Here is a 19,231-nt window from a genome sequence, read left to right on the forward strand (position 1 = left end):
GCTTGGATTTTAAATTCTAGCGAGCGGTACTATTTAGGCTAGAGTTGTTTTCTGTAAAGCAGTTAGTATTCTGATCACACTTGAATGTTTTTTATTCACCGTGCGTTGTTAAACCATTAAGTAGAATTTACTGGAAGGGGGGCAGTGTTGTGAAGCTTTTTTACCTGATGTGTGTTCAAAAGAAAAATCTTAAATTTAGGATGAAACCTCTTTCTGGTATGTGACCTACTGAATTGTTTGATCGAATGACTTGTAGGAAATTGGTGTTTGTTGAGCGTGGTATTAAGTAGATTACAGTTTTGCAGGTAGTTTATTTAGGAAACAGCAGAGAACATTCAGAGAAATGTATATTTTCCATTAACTGTTTCCCATTACAGGGAGCTGTATAATCCTTTCAAGAATATAGGAGGGGATTCATCTTCCTGATAACCTTTCATCCTTTTTCATCTCAAGAGACTGTTAAAGGGATAGTTTATATTTACCTTTTGATATATTTTGTAAAAAAAAAAAAGAGAGAGAGAAAGAAAGAAAAAGAAAAGAAAAAAACCCCAAACCTTTACCAAAACAGAACACTTTGCATTTATTATATGTTTTTGTCTGGCCGCTGGTGAAGTATATAATGAAAGCAAACCATTTTAGAGCTGTAGGTTTTCTTTTATTAAGAAGACCAGTACCAATGGATATAACTGTATTTGGAATTTATTAAACATTTGTATATGAAAGGAATGGAAAATATATTTCTTGAATGAAAGTTAAGGAGAGTGAGTTTTTGATGTATAATCATTAAATTTTATTATTTTTAAAGCAGAGATACCAGATGCATCACTGTGGGAGAACCAGGACTCTGCACAAGCAAACGGGATTGACTCTGTTTTGTCAAAGGCTGAAATTGCCTCTTGTAGTTATGAAGCCAGGTATGTGGAAATTAAGTGTGTTGTAATCCTTAAAAATAATTTGCTTAATCATTTTTACAGACTCTTGAAGCGGATTCAGATGTGCCAGTCAGACCTGTGTTACACACATGTTATGGGAAGAAATATTTCAGGGCTTAATCCCTTCAATTCTTTTTTCCTTTCACAAATGCTAGATAACTTTAAATAAATACTTTAGTTTCCTGATGAATCAGTAGGTCCGGTCTGACAGTAGCAACCAGAAGAAGTTGGACTTTGTCTTTTATTTTTTTTTTTAAGATTTTATTTTTTTATCTGAGAGAGAGAACACAAGCAAGGGGAAGGGCAAAGGGGAGGGAGAAGCAGACTCCCTACTGAGCAAGGGAGCCTGGTGTGGGGCTTGATCACAGAACTTCAGGATCATGACCTGAGCTGAAGGCAGGCACTTAACCGATTGAGCCACACATGCGCCCCATGGACATTGTCATTTTTTTAAAACCATTGTCTTTTGAAGCATAGAATTAAAGAGTTAGATATATTTTTAAATTTTTTGAAGATTTTGTTTATTCATTTGAGAGAGAGTTTGAGGAGAGGGGCAGAGCGGGAAGGAGAGAAAGGGAAAGGATCCCAAGCAGATTGCACACTGAGCATGGAGCCCAACGTGGGGCTTGATCCCACGACATGAACCGAAACCAAGAGTTGGACGCTCAACTGAGGGAGCCACCCAGGCTCCCCGAAGAATTAGATATTTTTTAATGGGAGAGGGCCTTAATGTTCTTCTGATATAATCATTCTTTTTTGTAGCTAAGAAAAATGCCTTGTAATTTAAAACTAACACTTAGTATTTTCTTCAAAATAATGTTAAAACTTGATCACCTGTTAAATTACAAGTAAATAATTCCATATTGGCATACCCAGTTATCTCCTCACTTAAAATTGTAGAGTGTTGTCAACTCACTAGTAGCAACTTTGTAGATCTTTATCTTACTCTAAGCTTAACTCTCATTACAATGGGCTGTTTCAGTACAAGAAACAGACGTATGTATGTGTTCCTCATACTTAAAAAAATCAATCATTTAAAAATAATTGTAATAGTTGTAAAACTAGAGGGAGTAGTAATGAACTGATTAATTCAAAAGAACAATCTTTATTTTTCTTTCTTGAAAACTGAACAGATGTTTTTACCTTTATAACACAGCGCAAGCATTTACACATTGTTAACAAGTATAAAAGTAATAATAAACAGTCCTCTACCAGTTATATTTTTCAGTCTTTTTTATTTATGGCTTTGTCATTCATAACTTGTTATTGAGATATAACTGACAATACAACATTACATTAGTTTCAGGTGTACATCATAATGATTTGATATCTGATTAAAAGTTGGGATTGTTCAAGTGAGTCTAATAAGAACAAAAAATATTTCAACATCATCTAACTGAAATAGTTTAAAATCTTGCCGATTATTTTATTTAAAAGATATTTAAGAAAATTTTATAAACGTGCATAATTATAAAATATTTACTTTCCTTTTATGACATGTGAAACTCTTACTCCTAGACTAATTTTTGCCTTTCTTATTGACAATTTTATGTTTTAACCTTTCTCATTGTTAGTTGATAATGTAGCCCAAGAGTTGAAAACTTCAATAAAAATGATAAGTCAAATACTGATACATTCTGGATTATTGTATTTTTATTAGCCCAGGCAGTTTAGAGCTGATTTTGTGTTGTGCTCAGTAAGGCTAGTCTTTTTCCCCATGGAGTTATTGTGTGACATGTGTGTCTGGTGGCTGGACAGTTGTGGTCATATCTGGAGGGCGTGGTGAAGCTCAGGAATGCTCTGTCAGTGTTTGAGTTTTGCTCAACTGGTGGTGAAGTGAACCCCCCCCCCCCCCACTGGGTACGGCCCGAAGGGTGTCCCTTCTCATTCGGCACCCCCAAGCTGAGTGCTGGCCGGCGGGTTGGGGGAGGGGCGCAGGGATAGCACGTCTGCCTCAAGGGTAAAAGTACTTTCTGTTACTGAAGGCTTTGGACTCAAGTAGCCACAGCTGTTTCGGGGCTCTAGGCTTCTTTTGGTGTTTGGATGTTGCATTCGTACTGCGTCAGAGATAGTGATTGTTGAGGCGAATGTATTGCAGAATAATGGGGTGACAATATGTAGGCCAGATACTGTGCAGCAAGCCACTTAGGTGGTGATTGTTTTAAGGAGATACATAAAGGGATGAAAATGAATTTGAGTGAAAGTTGGAAAAAAAGCCCATACAACCCACAGCAATGGCGTTTTGTTTCTTAATTGTGATTTTCATTTTGTAGAAACCTGTTGATAATGAAAGTCTCTAGAAAATAATTCTCAGATACCCCGTTCTTGTGGCTGTCCCATAATTATATTTTCTTTAGGTGAGAAGATTTTTAAAAATATGTATATTCACAATTGCATCAGAGAAATGTTTCTGGGGTTGGAGTGGGGAATAGATTGTGGGGACGGTCATCCCAGTTTTATGCATTGATGAGTTTCCAATACACAGACTAATAATGGGTCCGCAAAGGGTGGCGGGTGCACATGAGATGGTAGAAATCATGGAAAGATAGGATGTATATACAAAGGCTAGAATATGCATTACTGTTAGCTCTATTCATCAGAAAGAGCAAGCTTTATACATAATAAGTGAGAAGGTAGATACGCGGATGAATATGTAATGATATACAGATACCCTCGAAACATTTATTTTTTAAGATCAAATCATATTTAAATGATTTCGTAAGGACGCTTTACTGTTTTTAGTGATACGGATACCTATTAACATATCGAATGGGCAGTGACCTGCATGTGCAGTGTAAGCCCGCGGGTAATCGCTTTCTGCAGCTCGCACTGACGAAGTGTTGGTAGTTTGTCCTGCATGGGACCTAGTTGACAGGAACAGATAAGTCACTGTAGCAAAATCACTTCTGACTTTTCTCGTTTATTTTCTATGAAACAAATCCAGTTTCCCGACTACCAACTCGGAGTGTTTTGCTTCCCTTAGTTATGGGAAATCTCTTCATTTTCCTTTTTTGTTTGTAGTTTCCTTATGGTGTCTGGTGGCTTCTAAACATCTCTACCCAAGCTGTATACGTGCACAAGTACATAAGTAGATGTATTATGTTTTGCTAAGAAATGTGTCCCTGAAAATTTCTGAATAAGTGAAAAATATGAAAATGAAATTATTGTAAATATAAGAATATGGTATTTATAGAATTATGTAACACATTTTTCAAAAGATGAATACCTTTAATTTGTAAGCTTAGCTTTTGCATGCTGAACCTATATATCGAGCATTATTGAAAATGTCTTAAATTGTATATAATTCTATATAGACTTAAACTATTCCATATGTACTTCTCTGCCTTACAAAATAAGGCCCATTGACTATAATCTGTCCTTTGCTGAATGAGTGCAGGGTTGTCCTTGTGAATATCATGGATTCTGTTTTGTTCACATCTTTTACCTACCACCTTGCAGAATGCCCGAGACATAAATTTTTCTTGAATGAGTGAAAAAATTTTCTTCACTGTGCTGTTTGTCGGTTGTCACTTTCTTTCCTGTCGCTTTTCCTTCCTATTAGATATTTCTCATCTACTGGGAGCTTTGCAATCGGATAATTTATTACTGTTTCCGTGTCCATAAGAAATGCATATGATTTTGCCTTTACCTCTGAGTAACTTGGAGGATTCTTTTCCTTCTTGGCTCTCAGTGGTGGTCTGAGATGGGGAAGATGCCAGAGACCTCTGAGTAGTTGGAGCTTAGTATTTGTGTATTGTTTCTCCAAACAGGGTATACACCGCCATACTAAGTAAGCACTTCGTAAATATTTATTGAATGAATGTATAGAATAGCTATTTGGTGTATTTACATAGGAGTATGTAATCTGGTGAAACAGTGCTTATTATTTCGCTTGTGTTTTTACTTTAAAGTATTTTTTTTCTTGATTGCAGAGTAGTCAAATGGAATTTTACTAATTATGTATAATTCCATGATTTTAGTTTTGTGAATGCTCCAAATATCAAAGGTAATGTGGGGCATTGAGACACGCAAAAGATTTAAAATTTACCATTTTCAATTAGGTCCCTCAAAGTTCTGGAACCCTGGCTCCTGCCCAGAGTGATGTCCTACCATATACAATGCTGTTGGCATCTCAACCACTGTGGAGCCACTTCAGGAGCATGGAATTGGTCAATTGGGAATTGGGTGGTAATAGGATGAGTACATTTTGTCTGTTTGTCACATAGCACTGTTTTGTGTAGTTCTTTCGTTTATATTCTTTGTCTTTGGGGGATGAACCCTGGCCAAACCGTGCCATGTGTTAGGGGAAGAAAACCTCTTTTTGACAGCACATTCCTGCTCTGTGGTGGTTGTGGTATCACCAGCATATGGCATGCTGGCATCTCTGCAAAGGGGCCAGAGGTCTGAGTCTTAGGAGAAATCTTCAGATACAGACAAGAGCCAAACCTGGTCTTTTAATAACATTTTGGCACATCTACACATGTCATTTACATTAATCAGACCATTGTGCAATTTTGCTTTGGGGGAAATCGAACTTGTCAGTTTTCTTAATGCTTGTTGTTTATCCCTAATGAGAATTAAGTGAAAATTATGTATTAGTGGCATGGGGAGATACTGTCAACACTTGATATTTGATTAAGCATTTGAAAGCTATTCCTAGTATAACCTCTGTTGTGTTTTATTCTTTCTCTAGACAAGTTGGCATCAGGAATGGAATGTTTTTTGGGCAAGCTAAACAACTTTGTCCCAGTCTTCAAGCTGTTCCGTATGATTTTCATGCATATAAGGAAGTTGCACGAACAATGTATGAAACACTGGCAAGGTACAGTGAACGCTGCGGCCACTTCCACGGCTCCTCTTTTACTTCTTTTATCTAATAGTGAAGAGGGTCTGGTGTTCTTTAGGGTGTCAGAGCCACTTTTGCTGGACACTTCTCTCTTTCAGGAGCCCTTTCCTCGGCCAATCCAGTAATCAGTAGCTCAGTCTTAAGGGACATGTTGGCACTGCTCAGACTGTTCCGATGCTCCCTGATGTGTGGAAATGGGTTCTCTTCTTGTACAGCTTCCACTCCGCGGCTCTCGTTTTCTTCCTCTGGAACTGGCCAGACGAAGGATTGGCATTTTTTAATCTGGTTATTTTCTTTTATTACATTTGAATTATAGTTTTGTTTATAGTTAGAATTGATGAGTTAACGAGTAGAGACTCTAAAACCATTTCTCTTCTAAAATGATGAGGTATGCCAAAAGTTAGTTTTTATAAAAGTTAGTTTTTAGTAATAGTTTCAGTGTGGTTGATTAGTTGGCTTGAGAAAAGGAGATTATATTTACAGTATGGGTATATTTAATATTAATTCAAAGCTCAAAATTTAAAATAAGTCTATGACAGGCCATGTATGCTCTAAAGCAGGGGTCGGCATATTTTTTTCTCTAAAGGGCTAGATAAGGTCTGTGTTCCAAATTCAACTCTGTTGTATGAAGTGAAAGCCACAGACAGATATATTAGTGAAATTAGTGAATGGGTGTGTGGTTGTGTTCCATGAAATACTTACTTCAAAACAGGCATCTGGACAGTAGGTCAAGGTTTGTCGGCCTTTGGAGCGCATTAATGTTCTAAGAGATACGTCTTGCACTTCTGTCTTCACCTCTTCCTCTCCCTTCTTATGCGTTATTTTGAATATTTATTGAGTATCAATATATTAAGTACAAATAGCTGTTGATGCAGCTGGTCCTAAAGAGAGAAACAAGATCTGATCTCTACTTGAGCAGGAGAGAGAAAATAAAAGGAACAGATGAAGTTATCTGGCGTTAGTATGTAGGTCTGAGTGCTGAATGATAAGCCATTTATAATCATAGCTGTCCTGAAGATATCACCTGTGGGAATGTTGGTGTTACCAAGTGGAAAGTGTGGTTTTTAAATCCTGTTCCAGAGCTGAGGTCAATAGAAGCATTCGAATGAGGGCTGGGAGTGGATGACGGAGCTGGGTAGTGTACTACCGTGTTCTGCGGCCCGAGCATCAAGGTACTCAGGCAAGCTGCCAGCCTGAATCTCACATCGGGACGATTTGAAAGAGAGCCATGACACATGCTAGTCCTGAGATCCTTTAGTCTGTGGAGACACTGTCAGTGGCATGTGGCTGTGCTTGGGGAAAAAGTGCACAGTGTTGCTCTCCTACCACCCTTTGGAAATCCTGCCTCGACTTCATATTCTCCACGCCTCGGGGCAGCTTGCAGTGGGAAGCAGAATTCCTTCTGTCAGGGATACCCCTCTGCTCTTACAGATTTCATCCTTCATTTAGGCATAAACAAAACACTCATTTCTTAAATGAATACAGCTATTTATTCTTGAACGACTATAGCCAATTATTCCTGTCTGAAATCTGCAGTAAGACGTAGGTGAGCTAAGGCGTAGTATACATTACCATGCAGATTATTGAAGGTACGTTTTTGACCTTGAGGCCTTGCTGGTTGCCTTCCGTTTGTGGTCTGCATATTGAATTAGCTTTGGAGCGACAGGACAACTCTGCTCTTCCTTTTCCTCTTCTCTAGCTCGTTAAAACAAGCCCTTTGTGTCGGTAGATCATGACCAAAACCCACAGTATTTCCAAATTTGGGGAATGTAGTTGGTGTCCTTTCAGACAGGTATTTGGGGGTGACTGGCCTTTATATCCCATATCTAGGCCTGCTATAGTGAACGGTATTTAATTGTGGTATTTTTGTTTAGGAGATAATCAGTTACTTATTGGACTGGCGTATGTGATTTTTTTGTTTAGGATTCTGGTAAACCATGTTTGAATAGTTTTTAGATTAAATATTATGACAGTTCTAATTCACCCACTACTTTTCAACTATTCAGAGCTTTATAAAGGTATCCTCAGTATAGAGAACTGGAATGATAATTTCTGCTGTATTTTTGGTAGTTAGTATGGAGAATGAGAAAATACTAATTAATTAGTTCTGCAGTTAAAAGGTGACCAAACAATGGCACTTGGGCCACTTCAATTAAAATGCTAATACTTTTTAGCATTTTAAGTCTTACAAGGAAATGTGAAGAAAGATGCCGGAGGAAGACTGGACTTTGCCACATTTGTGTCTCCTTGAGGGCAAGCTGCCGGGTGATTCATTGCCTTTACTGTGTGTCGACAGCTACACCCATAACATCGAAGCCGTCAGTTGTGATGAAGCGCTGGTAGACATCACTGAGATCCTTGCAGAGACCAGACTGACTCCTGATGAATTTGCAAATGCTGTCCGCATGGAAATCAAAGACCAGACGAAATGCGCAGCCTCTGTTGGAATTGGTTGGTGTCCAGCTTACCTTGTACTCTTTGTTTTACTCAAAGCATTGCTTTGTGATCACTGAATATCATTTAATCTTTAGGAGTGACTTTTCTAGATTTTGTTTTTCACCGCTCTGCGTAGGCCTCTGACTTCTAAGGCCCTCCTTAGCATCGCTCACACCTGTGCAGCACGTGAGCTAGAAGTGTTAGGAAGGCAAGTAGATGGTTCAGGAGAATACCGTCTTCGGGGTGAACGAGTTGGAATAGTTCTAGTCTTTCAAAAATGGGGAGAAGTGAATTCAGTATTTGTTGTAAACATACTCTTTCTAAGTGAGCCAAAGCCTCCTTTAAAGCAGGGTGGTTGGGGGGGTGTGGAGTTAAGTGTTATTGTGAGCCTTGTTGCAGTTCGGTTACTGGGAACTTCAGCTTCCTGGAGTGCTCGACCAGTCCTTCCTTCACTCTCAATTCCAGAAGTCACCCTTATCAACGAGTGGCCCTCAGTGATGGTCCTGTCTCTCCCCAGCCCTTGGCTGTTTTATCTTTAATCCTTGTACTTAGTTTCCTCAGCCGCTCCCATCACTTGTCCTTGCTTTGTTGGCTCGTGCAGCTGTGCCCTCTGGAGCCTCTGTCTGATACGTCAGCTTCCCTGAGTCACCTTCTTTCTGAACATGCTGTACTCAGGAGCTCTTGCCAGGATATCTCTTTACTTGTGTTCTCTCCAGTACTCTGTACGTCCCAGGCGTGGGAGGTAGATGTAACTTCCTCTTAGCTTGTCATTGTCATTTCCAACCACTCCTCCATTCTCATTCAGAAATCCTCCTTCCTCTGAAATTCCCTGTTCAATTTTGTACCCTTGGGATTTTAATTTATGGAGAGAACTGAGTGACGAGACAGAGCAGCCAATGCTGTGGAAAGGGTTTTATTCTTTACACTTGCTAAGAAGAGGAGAGGGCATGCCGTACCACGTAGGGCCACATGGGGAAGCCTCCAGTTTGGGTCAGGAGGCAGAAGCAGGAGTAAGGGGAAATCCTAGGCCAGAGCCTTTACTGGGGTTTCTGTGGGGAAAGCTGGGCAGAGTGGAGTAAACAGCTTTGGATTCACTATTTTGGGTATTCCTGTGGTCTTAGGGCTATAAGCGGGGATCTCTAGTTGCCTGCTACCCAGCCTGAATCATGTAGGGCAGGAAAATACTGTCTTTGTGTGTGAGCTCGATAAGGAGATGGTTGGGGGTGGCTGGCTTGCATGCGAGAGGTGCACTCCTAAGGGAGTTAGTTGTTTGCTGTCCTTAGAAGCTGGCTGGCCCTGGGAGGGCCATCTCCCCCCAGCCAGCAAGAATTTTAAGATACTAAAACATCGTAAGATACAGAAAATAAAAAACTCGATTCATACATTCACAGTATTCCTCCAGTTCTACTCCCTGTCTTTGTCCTGCAGATGCTTCTCAGAGTTCATTTAGGCTTATTTTCTGTATTCCAGTATCTAGCATGGGTTTAGTTGTTTAAATTGTACTTTTTAATTTACAGGTGTGACAATATGAGTACATTCTTTTAAGTTCAATCACGCAGTCACAACAAAAATCCCATGTGACATTTCCACTCCTCAGCCCCTTTTGCCTCTCCACAACTCACCACTTATATCGTTTTGGTGTGACTTTGCAGAACTTTTTCTCTTCATGAATATCTACATATTTATTCTAGGGAAACACATAGTTTTTACATAAGTCTTCGTAAAACTGAGGCGTGTTCTTTTTATAAGTCTTCCATAAATTGTGATGTCCTCCTCTCACAGAGCCCTGACACCGTCTCTGACCCCTGTAGCTTTTCCTCTGCTCTGCTTTACTTCTGCATGTCCACACCACCTGGGACCTCGCTGACACTGTCTGCTTGTAAGACTCTCCTACCCTCAGTTTCCACTGCACATGTCCTGATTGTATAGTGAGACTTTGGGTTCTTCATGCTCCTTTCCCGCCGTCCAGTAGCCTGCCTTTGGCTTTATTTCCCTGCTCAGCCTGGACGCACCGGCAGGATGCTGGAATTTCTGATCGTTGCCCCCGATGCCTGCAAATCCTGTCACAAGGACAGGGACTGCTTTCTCCCTTCCTTTACCAGAGTAGGAAACGTCGAAATGACATTCGGTTTGGGAACAGAAGAAAACCCCTCTCCAGTATCCGTTGCAGGTTATAATCTGTCCTATTTAACAAAATTCTGCCAGTTTTGTACTGTATTTGAAATGATCAGAATTGCAGATTATTTATTTTCATTGTTTTTGAAAGAAATTTTGATAGGTAACCTGTCTGTAGATAGATGTCTTTGTTAAGAAATTTAAAAATAATTGTGGTGAATATTTCTTGAAGACTGTTTTTGTTTTTAACTTTGTAGGTTCTAATATTCTCCTTGCTAGAATGGCAACTAGAAAAGCAAAACCAGATGGCCAGTACCACTTAAAACCAGAAGAAGTAGATGATTTTATCAGAGGCCAGCTGGTTAGTAATCTACCAGGTAAATACAGAGCTTTGCTTTTTAACTTTGGTTTATTGTAAAAATCTATTAATGCTTTTCATAGTTTTACAACGTTACTCTCTTTTCCAAAACAGGAGTTAGATTTTTTTATCCATGATTGAGTGCCATGAGAAATAGAATTTGGAATTCCTCAATGAATAATCCCTTCAGTTGACTAATCAGGACCTGAATGTTACCTTTTACTTCTGTTTCTCACATATTTTACTTTAAATGTTTCTCAAGTGGCAAGATCAGGGAATTCCTAGAAATCATTTTAAAGAGAATATGATGAAATTGACTTTTGGTCCTTTAAATCATAATTGAAATTGTGTACTTCTAGGCCAACTATAAAGTTCTGAGAATCACTTCCCCTATTTATAAAATTATACTGATGGACTCATGACAGGTTTCTGAGTTTAGTAAGCAAATAGCTTTAAAAGTAGAAAATGTATGGATCCTATTAGGAAGAATAAAACCTAAAGACTAAGTATTATGTTTTGCTAACTCAGAGGTAGAAGTAAAATGTCCATCTCCACCTTTCTTCTCTAAGGGCCAGGATGTTTGGTTATTTTATATTGTTGTGTAGTTACTGTGTGACTAACTTAGCTTGTGAAAATCTTTCCATAAAGAAACTATCAAATGTAATTAATTATAACTGAAAAACATTTGCCCTTTTGGGACCTTGAGGTGGTGTAATTTTTTGTGTAGAACGATTCATTTCACAATAATTACAGGACAGGTCCTTTCACAGTTACTAGATACTGAGATTTGCTTGCTATGGTGGATTCCTCTTTCTAAGAAATTTCCCTAAACCATGCTGTAATCCTTGATACTGTTTCAGACAATCCTCCTATTTGTTAAAAAACACACTGTTTCACAAAGCTCCTGTGTGTTTGTGGTGGGGAAAATTCAAGCCCATACATTTTCAATGAAAGTTATTTTTAATTCATTTGCTTGTGAAGAGCGGATTTAGTGATATTTTTAGATGCATAGTCTTAAACCTAATAGAAGTATGTCTGAAGCAACTTAGAAATTTCTGTTACAGGCTATCAAATATTAAATGACCAAAATGCCATTTTATGGTAGGTTAGTTTTAAACCTTCCTGACCCCCTAGTAAATAACTTAAAACAATGTATTAGTGTTCGTAATGTGAAATAGGACATTTTGTTGGTCAGTTTGAGATTAAACTGGAAGAATAATTAACCTTATAAAAATCAAGCTAGAAAATTACTTTATTAGACAGTAGAATTTAAAGTTTTAATAGCACATCTTATTGCAGGCTTCTCGAAGAAGGAGCTGGCGTAGTGTATGTAAAGCTGCGTGTGAAATAGCATTCAGACTTCCATAGCAGCGATCTCTGTGAGCTTGCTCAGGCTGCCATAACAGCATGCCACCAACTGGGTGGCTTAAGTAACACAGATTTATTTTCTCAGGATTCTGGGGGCTTGAAGTCCAAGACTGAGTTGTCAGAGTTGTTTTCTGAGGCCTCTCTCCTTGGCTTGTAGATTGACCGTCTTCTCCCTGGGTTGTCACATGGTCTTTTTTTATTTATACGTCTGTTTCCTAATCTCTTCTAACAGGGACACCAGTCATACTGGATTAGGACCCACCTGTATACAACCTCATTACCTTAATTACCTCTTTCAAGGCCCATCTCTAATTACAGTCGCATTCTGAGGTATTGGGTATTAGGATTTCAACAAAAGAATTTATGTTATAATAATGTTAGAGACATTCAGTCTCTAACACCATCTTTACATTGAATCATTTTTGTTTGGTGGTTTGTTTTTTTATACACAGTGTGTGTTTCCCGAACCTAGTAATCTTACCTTTCACTTGATTTATTTATTTTTTTTAAGATTTTTATTTATTTATTTATTTGACAGAGAGCCAGCGAGAGAGGGAACACAGGCAGGGGAAGTGGGAGAGGAAGAAGCAGGCTCATAGCGGAGGAGCCTGATGTGGGGCTCGATCCCAGAACACCGGGATCACGCCCTGAGCCAAAGGCAGATGCTTAACCGCTGTGCCACCCAGGCGCCCCTTAACCTTTCACTTTAGTTTGCTTGCTGACTAGGGGGACTTTATTTCTTGAAGGGCGAGTGTGAAGTTCCATGTTCTGGTCAAATTCTTTTTTAAAGATTTTTTTATTTATTTATTCGACAGAGATAGAGACAGCCAGCGAGAGAGGGAACACAAGCAGGGGGAGTGGGAGAGGAAGAAGCAGGCTCATAGCGGAGGAGCCTGATGTGGGGCTCGATCCCAGTACGCTGGGATCACGCCCTGAGCCGAAGGCAGACGCTTAACCGCTGTGCCACCCAGGCGCCCCTCTGGTCAAATTCTTAAGCACAGCCTTGAATTTCCTAAGGGATGTCCAAAATATAGTGGGAGGGCAGCCAGATTGGCTCCCTCTGGCAAGCCACCTTCCCATGAGGCCTCCTCTCTTCTTCAAAACCAGGTTGTATCCACCCAGAATTCTTCATGTGATTTCCTTATGTCTGTTGCCTTTTATCAGATTCCCACGTTCTTAATCAGATAGATTGAGGACCTTTTGTGAAGGCACCCGAAATGTCACCTTGTTAGAGCTGTATGAAGATGGCATTGTTATCATCTTTTCCCAAAGCGTGCTGTATAGAATGCAGGTTATGTCCCTTTAAAAAAAGATTTCGAGGGGCGCCTGGGTGGCACAGCAGTTAAGCGTCTGCCTTCGGCTCAGGGCGTGATCCCGGCGTTCTGGGATCGAGCCCCACATCAGGCTCCTCCACTATGAGCCTGCTTCTTCCTCTCCCACTCCCCCTGCTTGTGTTCCCTCTCTCTCTGGCTGTCTCTATCTCTGTGGAATAAATAAATAAAATCTTTAAAAAAAAAATTAAAAAATTAAAAAAATTAAAAAAGATTTCGCATGCATGGGGGAACCATCCCTGGTAGAGAGCCTGCTTAGTAAAAGTTGAGAATTGTTACAATAAAGAGATCTATTTATCTTTGTTAAAAAAGCAGTGATTTCCCGCAGGTATTTGACGACGACTGTGTAGTGCCTGTTGACATCTTGGGGAACGTGCTTTGGGGCAATTTCGCTCTCTAACCAATAGCCAGAAACTGGATGGCTACAGCTCACCTGTCGTCCTGTACAGGCTCTCTTTGGCCCACTGTGCCCATACATGTTTACCTGGCACACAGTGTATCCAGCACAGTATACACGGTTACCGTAGCTACATGAGAAGGAGAAAACACATTACTATGTTTACGTTTTAGGGAACTCTACAGAATAATGAGTGTATGTTATACTAATAAATAAATTACCTAATGAAATCTGTTAATTTAATGAAAGAAAGGATCATCCCCTCCGACTATTTAAATACAGTAACCTGTTTCTATGAGTTCTTTTGGGTCTTTGCCAGGCCTTTCACCTCATGCATGTGCCCTGACCCTGAGGACCTCTGCACCTGGTTCAGCTCGTGCTGGGTTTGGGCCGCTGGCCATTCTCAGAGAGACACCACGGCCGTGTAGGCGGACAGAAAGATCTGCCCTGTTCTCATATGGGAACCAGTAGCTAAGTGAAGCTAGTAAAATTTCAAGTTAAATTAATTACAGTCAAATAAAATTAAAATTCAGTTCCTCGTGTGCGCTAGCCACGTTACGGTGCTCGGCAGCCTCGTGTGGCGGGGCCTACTGGCCCGGACAGCACAGGTGGAGAACATTTCCATCATCACTTCTGGACGGCGCTCATTCAGACAGATGGCGAACACTGTATTCTTGAAGACTTCTTCCTTGTCTCTGTTGTACTGTCAAGTCTGGATGCCAGGGGAGGAGACATTACTGGCTGTTTTTAATTTAGAGTAATAGTTCCCCTTCAGGGACAGAAAGCCAGGCTTTGTCCCCGTGGCTTTACCAGGAGCTTCCACATCCTTTTTTTTTTTTCCTTCTCTCCTTGGAGATTTGGTTCTAAGCTAGCTTGTTTTCCTTCACTTTTTCCCTTTCAAGTGGCTGCACTCAATTTGAGTGTCCTTAGAGGTGCCTCCTCTCCTTATAAACGCTTACGTGATGCAGGCAGTTAAACTAACAACCCTGTCAGGGTTTTGGTGCTTATTAATTTTTCCTCCCCACTCAGTATAGTCGGTGGGCTCCCACCCCACGTGCCTCCCTCTCCCACTCGACGTCAGGTCCTTTCCAGTTCATTACATGAGCTTGCAGCGGACAGGGTCTTTCCTTCCTCCCTACAGGGACACTTTACTTAGATTAGGTTGATTGTGGTTAATTTGGTGGTATTTAATATGCTAGCCTTTCTTTTGTACCAACTAGTGAATAATAATTCTGTTCCACTGTATTGAAGATATTCTCAAAAACGATAGGTTTTCCCCCTGCCCCACGCCAGCACACATAAAATTAATCCAGGATTATTGCGTCTTGCTGGTTTTGCAAGTCAGTGAGAACGTATCAGCTTTCCAGATCTCTAAGGGAAATATCATGATCACAGTTTGAGAGTGTGGAATGGCACAAAAGAGACAAAAAAAACCTTTCCTGAACGATGAATACTGTATAGAGTGTCTGACTTCGGCCAGCCTCGTGTATGATTTTCTTCTTACCTTGGGTTTCTCCTCTCCATCTTAAAAAACACTCAGATGGGTTTCACTTAGAATTTTACCTTCCTGTAAGTGGTATTCCTCTGGCAGATTTTGGTGATGTTAAAGCAGACTCTTGTTCTCCCTTCGTACTTGAACTTTAAAGTGGCACAGACGGGAGGCAGTGCCCTTAACACCTTTCATCTCATCCACGAGGGAATAGCTTTTCTTTTTAAACTTGTCTTACCCACCTCTGTGGCCATAGATCTTTTGTAAGGTTGACAACCTCCTAACCCTGTGTCCTACATAACTGCTTCAAGAGCTGCTTCTGGCAGAACCTGGACTAGACCTTCTACTGAAGACCACTCAGAGAATAGCCGCTAGGAGAATGACGATTGATCGGACACCTGGGTGGCTCAGTCAGTTGGGCATCTGCCTTTGGCTCAGGTCATGATCCCAGGGTCCTGGGATTGAGTCCTTGAGTCCCGTGTCTGGCTCCTTGCTCAGCGGGGAGCCTGCTTCTCACTCTGCCTGTTGCTCCCTCTGCGTGTGTGCGTGCTCTCCCTCCCTCTCTCTCAACTAAAATCTTTAAAAAAGAAAAATGATCGAGTGATGAGCACATGGCCGACATCGCTCTGAGCTCTCCCGCCAGATCCTGCAGAAGACCAGAAACAGTCTTTTCCTTATTGGTGGAAATTACTGATTTGAGAGTGTGCAGACCATTCTGGTCAGAATTTTAGTTTCCTTAGTTTACTCTTAAGTCTCTCTCCTAGATATGTGTACCTTTGTTAAGATTTTGGGCAAAGTGAGAGCAAGAGAACTCATTAGCATCCTCCAGGTGAGGCTCAAACCTGGCATCTGGAAGAGAAGGACGCAGGGACTGGGCTGCATGCTGGCCCGGCTATAGGAGGGTTGAGACCTTCTCAGGGAGATAATCTTTGTTGGTAAAAGAAATCTGTCCTGCCCCCACTGCCCCTTTGCTTAGGAACCTCCATCCAGTATGACAGCAATAACGTTTTTGGGTTTGGACCTGTGTCGTAAGTTCTTGTTCCAGTTCCCATTCATAGAGAGTGAGGCTGAAGCCCTGTGAAGTGTGGCCCTTACCCTAACCCTCGTGAGTCTCCTCACACGTAGGTCCTACTGTAGGCCCGCGTAAAAACGTCTGTAACTTCATTTGTTTATTTTGCGAATAGGATAGAAATCTTGATATTACTCAGTAATGAATAAAGATGGCGTTCTGCTGAGAACTTACGTAGTTACACATATTTGCGAAGGTTCCCCGATATCGGGAGTCAGATCGAGGAGTAGGTTCTGGAAATAACTACTGACACTTGCACCAAACAGTTCTTTAGTCTATGAGGTGCTTCAGCTGTGTCACTTAAGAATTGTAAGGGAGGTTATTTGAAACTAGTTGTTTTGTGGGTGAATGATAGTTCCTTCACATTGCTAAATTGTTTTCAATGGTTTATGTGCAGAATTGAAGAACTATACGTATCCCCTTTTCTAGGAGTTGGACGTTCAATGGAATCCAAGTTGACCTCATTGGGAATTAAAACTTGTGGAGACTTGCAATATATGACAATGGCAAAACTCCAAAAAGAATTTGGTCCCAAAACAGGTCAGATGCTTTATAGATTCTGCCGTGGTTTGGATGATAGACCAGTTCGAACTGAAAAGGAAAGAAAATCTATTTCAGCTGAGATCAACTATGGAATAAGATTTACGCAGGTACCAGTCTCTTAACGAGCTCTATCCTTTTTTTTTTTTTTTAACTGTTGTTTATCTTTTTGCCTAGTCCCATCTCTCCAGCTAGCTCATAGACTCTTGTTGCTTGAAGTGAAGACTTGACACTCTTGTTGTTCCTACAGCTTGCAGGCTATAAAGAGTATCCGTGTTTGATTTTGAATGTGAAAATACTTGAGAATTGTTCGGTGTATAGGAAAATAATGTGGGAGTTTTTCTGTTTCTCTTTCCATAGCCAAAAGAAGCAGAAGCTTTTCTTCTGAATCTTTCAGAAGAAATTCAGCGACGACTTGAGGCTGCTGGTGTGAAGGGTAAACGCCTGACGCTCAAAGTCATGGTGCGAAAGCCTGGGGCCCCAATCGAAACTGCGAAATTTGGAGGCCATGGCATTTGTGATAACGTTGCCAGGTAAGCTTATGTGTAAAAGGAGTTTGGCTAATTGATATTTCGGTGCAGGTTATTACAATTAATAGGAAAAAGAAGAAAACCAAGGAAGAGTCTGAATAAAGATCTTACGCTTTGATGTAATCGGATGCTCAGCCCAAGGCCGTTGCCCTTGAGTCACTGCCCTCAGGATCGGCTGGTCACGGGACCCTGTGTGCTTGACCTTCGGAGGGAGTCTTCAGACTGTGGGCTTCTGTGCATGGACAGAAGGAATGGGGTGACGGTTGTGGGTGGCAACAGGGTCCTAGAAGGAAAGGTCAGCACCGTGATTCAGAAGGTGATTTTAATGAGACATTCGCTTTATTTAGGGAGATATGGCTTCTGTTTCTGAAATGATTAGTTACTGTAGTCTCTGCAAACTGATAGAAAGCATTTAAAACGCCCCCCCCCTTTTTTTTAATGTGAGGGCTGCTAATACGAAACTTCATGTAAAGTTCGTGACCAAAAGAAAATACTTATTTTTGTGTACCATTTTGTATACCAACAGCACACTGTGTTTTATGTCAAATTAATGGAAGCGTGGAGACTTCTGACCCTGAAAGCCACACATAATTGTGTGTTTAAAAAAAAAAAAAAGGTTTTATAAGGGTTAGCTTATGCCAACCACACCAGTTAGTTTGTGTGTATGGTGATGTTGCCAGAAGTCCTGAGAGGGCTGCTCTTGGTCACAGGCAGCTGCCAGCTTTGTCACACATCTGTTCACCATGAAAACAAGGATTATAAATTACATGTGAAACATATTTATAAAATATATTTTTATGCAGTTGGTAATCTTTAACTGTTATATTTACCTATTTTAATAAACATTATGATATACCCGTCTTTCAAATGATAGTTAAATACAATGTTAGTGATCATTTCTATAGTAAGTTGGTTGTTAGGCCTTAACTCTGGAATAGAATGATCTTTTTACACATGGTTTCTATGGGAAAATCAGATCTAGTTTATTAGTACCTTTTCTGGGAACGTAATTTGAAGCTTGATTTAAGATACATGGGAAGGATCATCCAAAAATGAAGTAATTTTTCTTTGGAAAGAGAACTGGCAGTAGAGTTTCCTCTTTTCATGTATGCGTTTTTAAATAGCTTATAGTTACTTAGCACTGTATATTTGGGGGTTCACTCCCTCTAATCTTAATAAGAAAATCGGCCTTCATTCAGTCCTTGTTGGAGAATCACGTACTCCAAAAATGTAATTTTAACATTAAAACGAGGATTGATTATACTTTATTCCCCCGGCCCCCAGTTGAAGGATAATAGCCTTTTTGTAAACACAGTATCTGCTTGCTGTTGTTGGTGTTTGTTCCATTTTTGTCCTGAACTTAAGACAATTTTATTAGGAAAATTTAGAACATTTAAAAGTCGGAAAAACAGTAGCATGAACCCCTGTGAACCCGTTACCTGATTCCAGTGGTTGCTGTCAACTCCTCCAATAGCACCCTTCCTCCCCTTCTTCCCAGTGATTTTGAAGCAAATCTCCGATACCATGTCATTTCTTCCGCAAATATTTCAATGTTCATCTCTAACGAAGTGAGGACTCGGTTGAGTAACCACGGGGCTGTTCACAGTCTGCTGTGTGGCTGGTGGTCAAGTGTACCTTTTACTGTGCCCTTAACATACTTACTTTGGAGAAGATGATAATGTTAAAGAGCACACGATTAATCAAAACAAGTGTAATTTTATAAATGTTCCCAACATGCAGACGAGTTGTAAACCATTAACTTACACCTAACATTTCGGTGGTGCTCTAACTGCGTGAGGAACGCTGTACGTGAGGGGTTA

General features: G+C 40.4%; 1 protein-coding gene across 12 annotated transcripts in view; it reads left to right on the forward strand.

Annotated features, from left to right (window-relative positions):
• REV1 (REV1 DNA directed polymerase) overlaps nt 1-19,231 on the forward strand; it is a 92,625-nt gene that overhangs the window by 63,798 nt on the left and 9,596 nt on the right. For 8 of the 12 annotated variants that reach the window (XM_026487772.4, XM_048222738.2, XM_026487764.4 and 5 more), the window contains 6 exons: nt 806-914; nt 5,626-5,754; nt 8,075-8,229; nt 10,587-10,706; nt 16,771-16,991; nt 17,242-17,414. In XM_026487772.4, coding sequence (XP_026343557.1) covers nt 806-914; nt 5,626-5,754; nt 8,075-8,229; nt 10,587-10,706; nt 16,771-16,991; nt 17,242-17,414 — 907 coding nt within the window. The remainder of the gene's footprint in view (nt 1-805; nt 915-5,625; nt 5,755-8,074; nt 8,230-10,586; nt 10,707-16,770; nt 16,992-17,241; nt 17,415-19,231) is intronic. The other 4 variants (XM_048222739.2, XM_026487780.4, XM_057309251.1 and 1 more) reach the window with 1 other exon arrangement.

The sequence above is a fragment of the Ursus arctos genome, unplaced genomic scaffold (genome assembly GCF_023065955.2).
Source record: "Ursus arctos isolate Adak ecotype North America unplaced genomic scaffold, UrsArc2.0 scaffold_8, whole genome shotgun sequence".
Lineage (NCBI taxonomy): Eukaryota > Metazoa > Chordata > Mammalia > Carnivora > Ursidae > Ursus > Ursus arctos.